Raw genomic sequence first — 11,533 nt, 5'->3', positions numbered from 1 at the left:
AAGGCACCTGGGCCTCTTGTGTGTGCTGAGCGCCCCCGCCTGGACTTTCTTAAAGGAGCAGCTCAAACAGACCCTCTTTAAACGGGCATTTTCGTTGTGATCATCCTGATTATTCCCCTAAAAGCCACTTCTCCCTTGCTGACCAGCCCTCAGTAGGTGGCACTTACTGACCAGAGCACCTTTTTTTATAAAAGTTTGAAAAGAATCATTTGAAAAGAATTACAGATGAAGCACAAGCTTGTTGAAAAAGAAAGCAGAGTTGCATGTGAAGTGTAACTGAGGCACCCACATGTGCGTGTACACATATCATCAGCCTTTTCCAAATAAGACGAGTCCTATCCTCTATGAGTTTTGCACCCCACTTTTCTGCCCAGCTGCTGTTCATGTGGCTTCAGGAAATCCACCACGTTTTTTCTCTGTGACCCATCGGGTGGTGCACTCGGGCCTCTCCAGCTACACCTGGTGCCCAGATGGCCCTGGGCAAGCCACTGTGCCTCAGTCTCCCCCCAGGCTGGTGGATGGCTGAGCCATCCCCTGCTGGTAGAGCCCCAAGCCCCATGTACCAGCTGCCGACGGTCCTGCCAGAATCAGTGTCTCCTGACAGGCAGGCACCTGGGCTGCGTTTGACAACTTGATTTCACCACGTTTTACAGCCGACACACGAGTCAGATCGTTTTCTGCAGGAACGAACTAATGTGTCTCATGGTTTTCCCCTTTACGTTGGAGCACAGTCTCCATGACCGCTTCAGCTCTGGTGTGCCTTGTGCCAATGCGAGCCTTTGGAGAAGGATGTATTTTCATGTCCCGTTGGCTGGGCGTTCTTAAGTCCGGCTCTGCATCCACTCTGTGAGATGCGGGAATGTTCCAGAACAGGTCAGCTGTGTGGAAAGGGACTGAGAGTGAATTTATCTTTTATTGAAAGAGATTCCCTGTCTCCTGCAAACTTCTAAAAATCCGACTTGATTCCGGTTATGAACAGTTAGGTTTTAAAACCAGAAGGAGTTCATTGTCACTTGATTTTTCTCCCTGATCCTGATTGACCGATTTAATTTACAAGGACGAGTATGGGTATCTTTTTTAACAAAAAATGTCATCCCCAAGAATCCTACAAGAATCCTACCTTTGCCTTGAGCCCGTGGATTGAATGAAACTCCCTTCTTCAGCGTTAGCTCAGTGTAGCTCTCCGACGCCGTAAAACCCCCAAGCCCCGCTGCCCATGTATTTTCCAGGCTTCAGAGGCACGGACTGTGTCCTGTTCCCGTGGGCACGCACGGCCGCTCTTTCCCTGGAGCCCGTAGGAGCAGAGGCTCGTGCAGCTGCGTCCCGTGCTGGGGGCGCTGCTCATGCACGCATGGTGCCGCCCGGGCAGCCAGGGTGGCTGAGCGGCGGGTGCCCGGAGCACGCCTGCCCCGTGTACTCACTCTCTCGCTTGGGGGGCGGCCATTCCAGGAGTGCGGCGGGTCAAGAGAGAAGACCTGGACACCGGCAGCGAGAACCTGGTCCGCTATAAGAAGGAGCCCTCAGGATGCCCCGTGTGTGGCAAGGTAAGGCGCGCGCTCCTGTCTGGAATCCGACCTGGGGGCCCCACCCTGCCCTGCAGTAACGCTTAGAGCTCTCCCCACGGAGCGTCAAGGGAGGGGTCTCTTAGGGAGAGAACAGATGCTTGGGTCATCGGGAGCGCCAGTGTCCACTCTTGTCACGCCCCTGTCATTGTCCTCTGGTGCTGTTGAGACGCGTCTCCCGTGAACGAGCTGAGAAGTGCTTTCTCCTCCACTGCTGGTTTTCCCTTTGCCGCGATTTCCCCCCGAGCCCCTCCCGGTGCTCGCCGTCTCCTCCATAGCGTCCCTGACACGTGTCCTTGTGGTGGAGGACCAGCGTGCAGTGTGCCCAGGAGGTGGGGAGTCCCGGGCCTTCGCCTTGTCCCATCAGAGCTGGCCCCTGCACTTCGGTGAGGGACAGCGCTGACCCGCCCCTGGCCACGGGCGCTCTGGGGCTCTTGGCTGCTTCCGGTGACTGCTTGTCTTTAACCCTGTCTGCCTTGAGAAGACGGGTGTTGGCTGAAACCTGCTGCCCCCGCCCCTCCCCGGGAGGCCTGCCTCCCCTACCTGGCCCGTCGTCCTCCCACCCAGCACCCCAGAGCCGTGGTCACAGGGTGGTTGGCCCCAAGTCCCCTGAAAATCTGGAAGAGAGATGTCCCATAAAAACACCAGCCTCCCATTCCTCGTGAGTCCTTTCCCTCCATTCATCTCTCGTGTTCTCCTCGTGGAGCACGTGGGGTCAGGCAGGCTGGAGGAGACCTGCTCTCTGGGTTATGTGGCCTCGGGACTGGCCATCCAGACGGACGCTGTCAGATCAGTGGGGCCCTGCAGGTGGTCTCTGTTGCTGTCTCGTCCCCGGAGCTCCGTGCCAGAGGGCACAGGGCCCCAGCATCCCAGCCCGGCTCCAGCAGACGAGTATGGGGCCACGCATGAGCCTCCACGCCCATCGCACTAGACCAGCAACAGGAGACGGGGGAGTTGGTGTGAATTGTGCCTGAAACCCGGCGCCCAGACTAAGGGTGGCACTCTCCTTTGGTACCGACTCTCAGAAGATTGCAGCCATTTCTGATATACTGGCTTCTTGAAACGCCCCGTCCTAGTGAAATACTTAAGTGAGCAAATAAAATGGAGCCGGATCCCACTGGTAGTGGACACGAGAGGACAGCTGCTTCTCTGGGATAACGTAGGCTCATATTTAGATGATCACTGGCTCACATTTCGCTCGTGACTCTGGCCCCGAGGTGGGCACCGGGCAGGCGTCCGGTGTTTCTCTGCCTGGTTACGGTTTGTCAGGTCCCGCCCCTCTGCCCGTAGGTGTTCTCCTGCAGAAGCAACATGAACAAGCACCTCCTGACCCATGGCGACAAGAAGTACACCTGCGAGATCTGCGGCCGCAAGTTCTTCCGTGTGGACGTGCTCAGGGATCACATCCACGTCCACTTCAAGGTGCCACCCAGCGCCGCCCTTGCCCAGGGAGCTCACGTGGAGGCGTGGCAGGCCCTCGCGCTCAGCACCCTAAAACACTTGTCCACTTGGCCACATTGCGCCTCTTCCGATGGGCTCTTGTGACCCTCTGCCGCATCTCAGGCCCCAGCTGCAGGGCTCACATGACCATTCTTCCATTCCGGGTGCTTCCTGGTGAGGATAGTGAGGAGGTGGGAGCGGGGTGGGTGGGCAGCGAGGATTCGGGGTCATTGTTAAGGGCAGAAGGGCCGATCCAGGGAGCAAAGGAGGAAATCCTAGGTGATGCCAAGGCCAGATGAAGATGGTGAGCACGCGCCCTGGAGATGCCCGTCCACCCACCCGCGGCACAGTGTCTGTCCCTAGTAGTTCCGGCCCCGGGTGCAGGTTGGAGTTTCGCTGGGCAGGTGGGAATCAAAGGCAGGGGGGTGAGGCAGGAGTGTGGGAGGCCCCCCAGGGCAGGGACTGAGCCACATGGACAAAGCTGGGGTGGGGGAGGAAGGGCCCAAGAGCATCCGGGAGCCTCAGCCGGGGTTGGAGGGACTTAGACCTCAGCCCGCTGCCGTCGCAGCAACGGAAATGGGGGCCCGGAGACCTGCCACGGAAGGACGGTTTCCTGAGGATTAAATTAGACTCAGCAGAGGCAAAGGGCCTGGCCGCTGTGAGCGCCGCGGCGGCATGGTGCCCGTCAGGTGCTGGTCCTCGGGTAGCTGGCCCTTCTTGAGTAAGGAACGGAACAGTAGGCCCTCGTGAAAACATCCCCTCTGCTCCAGGAGGGATAGGGGAGAGACAGGATAGTGACCTTTCCAGAGGACACTGTCCACCCTCCTCAGAGTCCTAGGTTTTGTTTAAGAAGGAAGCTTGGCTAGCTGTGGTGCACCAGCCTGGAGGCCTCCGCTGGGAAGTGGGCAGCGGCAAGGACGGCGGGCCACAGGTCCGCTGCGGCCGTCGGGGGGAGCAGCTAGGATGGGGAGCCAAGTCCCCCACAGGCAAGGCCTCCTCCGCTCCGCACCTGGCCACGGACCCACTGCAGGGCCCCCTCTCAGCTGCTCACCTGGGGCTTCTCCAGCCCATGACGTGACTAGTGAAGTGTTTCTCGTGGTCTTTTTCAGAGAAGTAAGCAGAACTTTAGGGCGATCCTTGCCAGGCTACATGGAGAGAGGCCTTAGAGACGACCAATCCCATCCCAGGGGGCAGACGCCACCATCACGGTCGGGGACACTAGTGTTCCCAAGTCCAGGCAGCCCCAGGCCAGGCTGCACCCCAGGGATGCAGGGCAGAGGCTTGCTCGGCTTGGCTGTCCCGGGCCGGGCAGAACTGTGTGAATGCAGGCAGGAGCCTGGCGGGCTTCCCGCCGGGATGTGGGGTGCACGCAGGGGCCTGGGGATCCCCAGGGGAGGCAGCAAGCAGGACCCGGGTGGGACTTGCATGCGGTCTGCCTTCTCCGCGTGGGGCGGTCGTTACTGCTGGGGTGCGACTAAGCCGTCGTCAACGCCGCGGCCACCCTGTGCCGCAGGACATCGCGCTGATGGACGACCACCAGAGGGAGGAGTTTATCGGCAAGATCGGCATCTCCTCGGAAGAGAACGACGACCACTCCGACACGAGTGCGGACTCGGAGCCTCACAAGTACAGCTGCAAACGGTGCCAGGTACGCGCCCGCGCCCCGCGCCCCGCTGTCGTCCCGCAGACGGGCCTGGGGGCGGCTCCGCGGGGTGGTGGGGCTGGTTCTCCGCCCGACCGCAGGCTCAGACTGGGGGCTGGCCTGCACGCGGCCCCTCGGCCCGACCCGGCGGGGGGAGCCGTGCCGCACGTTTGCAGCGGCCGGCTGGGTGAGCGCTGGTCCCCGCGTGAGGCTTCAGTGCTCGGGACGAGGGAGCTCGCTCCGGGCGGGTTCGTGTTGTGCTTGAGTGTTGGCAGCTGCGCGCCCATCAGGGCCGGTGGGCGGGGGTGAGAGGGCGGAGGTCAGGTGGGTGGGGAGCGGGAGGGGCCCAGGTGCGGGCTGGTCTGGAGAGCAGGGCGGCAGGCGTCCGCCTCTGCACCCCCCACTCTGCACTTTTGAGGCGTCCCTTTCCGTCCGGCCGGGGCGCCTCCGTGCGTGGCGGGGCCATCCTGCTGGACGACGGGAGGCCGGGTGCCGGGCGTGAACGCTGTGCCCGTTGGCAGCTCACCTTCGGCCGGGGGAAGGAGTACCTGAAGCACATCATGGAGGTGCACAAGGAGAAGGGCTACGGCTGTAGCATCTGCAACCGGCGCTTCGCCCTGAAGGCCACCTACCACGCGCACATGGTCATCCACCGCGAGAACCTGCCGGACCCCAACGTGCAGAAGTGAGGAGGCCTCCCGGGGCTGGGGGCTCCGGGGTCGGGCCTGATGCCACGGGGGGCGCGTTCCCTGTGGGGAGGCAGGTGCTCTGACGGGTGAGTCCGTCTCCTCGGGGAGCCCCGCGGCCGGGTCTAGAGGGAAGCATGCTCCCCTCGTTCATCCTGTCCGTCGTCGGTCCTGTCTCCCTCACCCTCCTGGCCTCACAGCACAAGTCGGCCGCATCACAGAATAGCAGTGTGATTCTCGGTCTGGCTGCAAAACCACCAGAAGTCCCTTTTCCCCACCGTAGTTAGGCTCCAGGGATGCCAGCCCCGCGTCTGCTGTAGCCCGCAGTCGGTGCTGGGTTCAAGAGCGGCGAGGGGGCCGTCCCCAGTAGAGACTGGAGTAGCGGCTCGGGCTGCCTGACACAGGGCCACTGGGCAGCCCCGACAATGAAGTGTACTGTCTCAGTTCCGGAGGCCCGGGCCCCTAGGTCGAGGGGTTGGCGGGGCTGGTTCCTTCCGGAGGGAGCAGCTGTTCTGGGCCTCCCTCCTTGGCGGGTAGTCGCTGCCTTCCCCGTGTCCTCACATGGTCTTCCATCTGTGCACGTCCGTGTCCTAATTTCTCCTCCTCCTAAGGACACCCGTCATACTACCCTACCCACCCGATGACCTTGTGTCTCTCCTAACGACCTCTGTAAAGACCGTGTTTGCACATGCGGTGAGAGCGTCAGGACGGCGGCCTGTGGACTTTGAGGGGCACGGTTCAGCCCTATCGGAAGTTAAAACCCCCATGTGTCCACCTAGCCGCTCTCTTGCCTCCACTTTAAGGAGGAAAGGCTCGGGGTGCGTGTACCCTGTTGTGGCCTGGCCCGCCTGAGGCTCCCGTCCGCTCACAGGTACATCCACCCGTGCGAGATCTGCGGCCGCATCTTCAACAGCATCGGGAACTTGGAGCGGCACAAACTCATCCACACAGGTAGCGCCCTGCCACGGGGACCGGGATGGGACCGGGTGTCCCCGTGCTCCCTGCTCCGGCAGTCACACGCTCCTCCTCCATGCCTTTCTCTGGCGTCTCCCGTCCTCGGGCCCTTGCCACCGCTTCCGTCCCCAGCACGGCCCCCTGCCCCGTGGCCCCGGGTCCTGGGGACCTTCCCACTGCCGAGGAGCCAGCGGTAAGCTCCCGTGGAGGCCGGGGGCGCGCCATGCCGCTGGGGGGAGCGTGCCACGTACCTGCCGCCACGCTTCTCCGTCACTGCTCTTGTGCTGGGACCGCGGACGTGGACCTGCGGGCTGACATTCTGACGTGCTTGTTTAGGTGTGAAGAGCCACGCCTGCGAGCAGTGTGGGAAGTCCTTCGCCCGGAAGGATATGCTGAAGGAGCACATGCGCGTGCACGACAACATCCGGGAGTACCTGTGTGCCGAGTGCGGGAAAGGTGCGGGGGTGCGGGGCCGGGTGGGCATGGGGCGGGGCGGGCGCAGGAAAGGTATGCGGGCAAAGGGCTGGGTGGGCGTGGAGCGGGCGCGGGAAAGGTATGGGCATGCGCGGCCCATTGGGCACAGGGCTGGGTGGGCACGGGCTATCACCTGCAGGCACAAAGCTGGATGGGCACAGGGCTGGGTGGGCGCAGGAAAGGCATGGGGGCACAGGGCTGGGTGGGCGTGGGGCGGGCTCAGGAAAGGCATGGGGGCACAGGGCTGGGTGGGCATGGGGCGGGCGCGGGAAAGGTACGGGGGCACGTGGGCACGGGGCTGGGCAGGCGTGGGGCCGTGCGGATGCGGGAAAGGTACAGGGGCACAGGGCCAGACGGGCACGGGCTGTCACCTGCGGGCGCAGCGGACACATGGGAGCCGGGGAGCGCCTGCCAGGCCGCTGGGGGGGAGCCCAGACTTGACTCACTTGTGTCACAGAGAAACAAGATGCAAGGGCAAGTGTTTAAATGAGAGGTTAGGAGAAAAATAGGGTGGTCCGCAAGGCAGAGGACGTGAGGAGTTCAAGGCACAAATAAATCGTTTTTAAAGTGGGGAAGCAGCCCAGCCAAGGGTTGTCTGCAACACCAGATCATTCTAAGAACCGCTGTGTGTTCTGCACACATATGCAGAATGCCTAGCTCTTACCGCCTGCTGACTGGAACCAGGTACGCGTTAAACGGTGGTTTATTGTAACCAGTGATGACCATGGCCTTCATGGTAGGCAGGTGAAATTAGTTGAGTAATAATAAACCTCTTAACAAAATATCTCACATCCGTAAGTAAAATGAGGAGGGAAAAAAAGTCCTCTCAGTGGTAAATTTTTAACCCATTTCTGTTAAAACGAAACTGTGTAGAAGAGGGGGAGCCCGGAGCTTCTCGGGCTGTCACCAGGGCAGCAGGACCATCCCCATGTGGACACGGGGCACATCAGGGCTGTCGGCTTTGCCATTAGATCTTTTTTAAAACTGTATATTTTTATGAAGTCTTTCTTTTTCCTTTACTTGGTTTTTTAAATTAAACAAAAAGTGAAGAGAACACCAGTGTCTCATCGTGCCGTTCATTGGATAGCCCGTTAGCACGCGTAAAATAAGATGACATGTAAAAGCCTGGAAGAGTGACCCACAGGGAAAGCAAAACGTGACCCTTTCCCCTCCCCCGCCCTCGACCCCCATCTGTCTCCCCAGAGGTGACGGTTTCTTGTCCGTCCCCCAAGTCTCTTTGTGCAAAGACAGCATGCAGACTCCTTCACTGGGAAAGTAGAGCAGGCGCCTAACCAAAAACAAATCTTTTTTTCTCGTGGTAACGCAGGGTGGCACACAAGGTAAAGTCGCTTCTGCCTCAGACCTGTTACACTCTTCAAAAGAACCACTCTCACCATTCTGTAGGAACATTCTAGAGGTTTCTGTGCTTGTCTTAGTGATGTCCTGGCTCTCCCAGCCCCTTCCCCACTTGCAGGAGGGGATGGTGTTGAGCAGCACAGAGATGGGGAGGATCAGAGGTAGACCTGGTAGGGATGTCCCCCCCCCGCCCCGGGGGTCAGACAGAAGCCATACCTGGGTTCCCTGGCAGGGCAGGGGCAGCTGCCCAGGGAGGACACTGATGTCAGAACCACGTCTTACAATGCTATGTAGCTGGTCATATTAGAAGTATGTTTAATATTTAGCTTCGTGATTTTTTCCATGAATTCTGAATTGTCTCATAAATGCTCGTGTTAGTACTTGGGCTAACACGTTATTTCACGCACACTAAATTATTGGTGTGGTCATTTTGCTTTCAGATTACAGTCATTACCACGTACAAGCAAATGCTTGTGTTTATCTGGGTTTTTTATTTTCCCGTATTTTGCTTTTTATGTACTTGGAAATTCATCTTAGAGAGTTTTCATGTCAGAATAGGTAGAATTGCCTTAATTTAGCTCTCAAAACCGTGATAGGGTTCTATCCTGCAGAGTCCTGTAACCAGACCCTTTTACTTCTGTATCGAGGGCTTTTTCGTGTGTGGTCTTTTCATTACAAGCAATGTTGCAGGAAACACCCTCGCGTACTGTTACTTCACATTTTTTCCTAGACATCCTAGGCCTGACTGGGATTTACTCAGGGGCGAAACTGTTCGGAGTGACGTGAGTCCCGGCCCCAGCAGCAGTTTCGGTGAGGAGCAGGATGGGGCAGGATACCCAGGAAAATACCTTGTTCAGAATCACTCGGCGCGCTGTGAAGTACCTGGGACAGGCCCTGGGGAGGCAGTGTGCGGACTGCATGAGGAAAGCCACCGTGCATTTAAAGATGTAAAGAGGGCCAGCCCCGGTCCAGGCTTGGGAATTCTACTCGTTAAAAACAGTTGCTTGCAATAAAAGTATATATATATATATATTATATATATATATAAATATTTAAAAAAAAAAAAAAAACAGTTGCTTGCCCAGAGTAAACTGCAAATGTGATGCAGAGTGAATCCAAGTCCCAACAGAGAGAGGCTTAAAATTTCCACTGTGTGGCAGTCCTGTGTATTTTAAAGCTGTTCTCAGATTTTTCTTTAAAATGGAAAGAGAAGCATGGTTTGTCACCAACACGGGCTGCGATGGGGGGTCAGAATGGGGAGGTGAACTTTGTTGTGCCTTTCCTTCTGTGCATTTTCTTTTTATGACCATGTGTCATTTTGTAACATAGAATCCGTTCATTTTAGATGCATGTGGGAGAGGGGTGCGGGTGTGGGACAAGACAACAGGGACTGGTTCTCTTCCACGCATCTCCTCTGCCATGGTCCCAACAGGGCCAGAGCCAAGATGCCACTGTGCCCGGCTCAGCCTGGGGACAGCCGGTGCTGGTGAAGGGAAGGAGGCAGGCAGACTCATGGACTTGGGGTGAGAGTGTACATTGGTACAGTTGGGATGGGCTGTTGGGCGCTGTTAGCTGCAGTTAGAAATGTGGCTTATTTTTGGTACAAAGATCTATTTGCAGCTTAAACATAATGTAGCCCGGTTTGTGACAGAGAACAGCGTGAAACCCTGAGCGACTCCTTCTGTTGGCCTCAGGGCCCTTGCACTGGCTCTTCCCTTCACCAGGAATGCCGTTTTCCCAAGTAGCTCTCAGCCCCTCCCACACTCCTTCCGGATCACTGTTTAGATGCATCCTCTGAGGGGACCCCCTTCCATCCCACAGGATGAGCCAGCTTCTGGGCCACTTCCATTCCTTCCATTACTTCCATTCCTGTCCCTGCTTTATCCTGCTTCTCTTCATCCCTTCCCACGTGGTGCTTGCCCTTTGTTTGGCCCCCTCCCTGTGTAGTTTGGCACACAGCCCAGCCTCTGGCACCTGGAGCAGACTGGTCCCATGGCAGGCACTGGCGTGGGGGGTGTCTGTTAATGGACAGATACCAGCTGGGAGTGGTACTTTGTGCTGAGAGCAGCCTGGTGGTAGGTTTGTACCAGCCAGGCCAGATGTTGAGGCGAGTATCAAATGGCAGCACAGACAGGGGGGACTGCACTGGGGAGGGGCCATTCTGCGTGACTGAACGCGCTCAGCAGTGTCCCCGGGTGCCCGTGTGACCTGGCAGGGCTGCTGAGCGCCATCCTCGGGGCTGACCTCTGATCACCGGTAGCTTTTTCACTGAGTGTGTGGGATTTTTTTGATCAAAAAGTTAAAAATAATTTTTTAAGGGGAAAACACTCTTCTGAAGTCAGCACTGGGCCCACCCGTGTCTTCCCATCCTGTAGCCTTGGAAGCCTTTTCTGGTGGCCGGTCACTTCAGAGACTTCTGCTCCTTCTGCTGGCTAAGGCAGGGCTGTTCTCATGGCTTCTCACAGCATAGCCAGGCCCAGGATTTCATACAGCCATGGGGTTCATGCAGGCCTAGTTCAGCCAGGCCTGGGCTTCATGCAGGCCTAGGGTTCATGCAGGCCCAGTTCAGCCAGGCCTGGGGTTCATGCAGCCCTGGGGTTCATGCAGGCCTAGTTCAGCCAGGCCTGGGCTTCATGCAAGCTTAGTTCAGCCAGGTCTGGGTTCTTGCATGCTTGGGGTTGAGCCAGGCCCAGGTTCATGCAGGCCTGGGGATCAAGTAGGCCTGTTTCAACCAGGCCCAGGGTTCCTGCAGGCCAGGTTCAGCCAGGTCTGGGGTTCATGCAGCCCTGGGGTTCATGCAGGCTCAGGGTTCCTGCAGGCCTGAGTTCGGCCAGGCCTGGGTTTAGTAGGGGCCAGAGCTGGCTGAGACCCTCCTCCACATTCACCAGGATGGGGAGTTTTCCAGGTAACCTGGTGGGGACTCTGTTCAGCACTACAGTTCTTTGGCTGCTGTTACCGAGGGCAATACTAGCCGTGGTCTGTGTCTGCCCCGCTCCGGAGCCCCTCCAGGAGGTCACTTTCTGTGTGGTTCTGAGTTAGCTGTCCACTCTCTCTTGGCTGGTTCAGTTTGTGGCCTGCAGGATGGGACCCATTCTGCTTTGTGTGTGTGAGCCACCACCCACCTGCTCTGCAGTGCCCCTTGCCCACCCCGCAACCCCGTTAGCCCTTCCCACGCAGCATTGCCCACCTAGTGGGCATCCTGTACTGGGACCCCCCCTGCCGCTGACCCCCGGCCCGTATCGGGACCCCCGCCGCTGACTCACACTCTGTACAGGGTGCCTCCCTCCCGCTCCGCTGACCCCCATCCTGTACCAGGACCCCCGCCGCTGACTCACACTCTGTACAGGGAGCCTCCCTCCTGCTCCGCTGACCCCCATCCTGTACCAGGACCCCCGCCGCTGACTCACACTCTGTACAGG

At 58.5% G+C, this 11,533-nt stretch overlaps 1 protein-coding gene across 1 annotated transcript; it reads left to right on the top strand.

The window, feature by feature from the left end:
• Positions 1–1,449: 1,449 nt before the first annotated feature.
• LOC145719477 (PR domain zinc finger protein 15-like) lies at positions 1,450–6,837 on the top strand (the record flags this gene model as incomplete). The annotated part of the gene is made up of 6 exons (XM_081810971.1): positions 1,450–1,544; positions 2,853–2,984; positions 4,516–4,650; positions 5,166–5,329; positions 6,202–6,281; positions 6,621–6,837. Coding segments are annotated over 6 exons (823 nt in total), but the record flags the coding sequence as incomplete, so codon positions are not given.
• Between the last annotated feature and the right edge of the window lie 4,696 nt (positions 6,838–11,533).

This window comes from Leptonychotes weddellii, unplaced genomic scaffold (genome assembly GCF_054177405.1).
Source record: "Leptonychotes weddellii isolate Sample4059 unplaced genomic scaffold, ASM5417740v2 HiC_scaffold_4710, whole genome shotgun sequence".
Lineage (NCBI taxonomy): Eukaryota > Metazoa > Chordata > Mammalia > Carnivora > Phocidae > Leptonychotes > Leptonychotes weddellii.
Note: the sequence above shows the minus strand (reverse complement) of the source record. Positions and strands in the feature narration are given on the sequence as shown.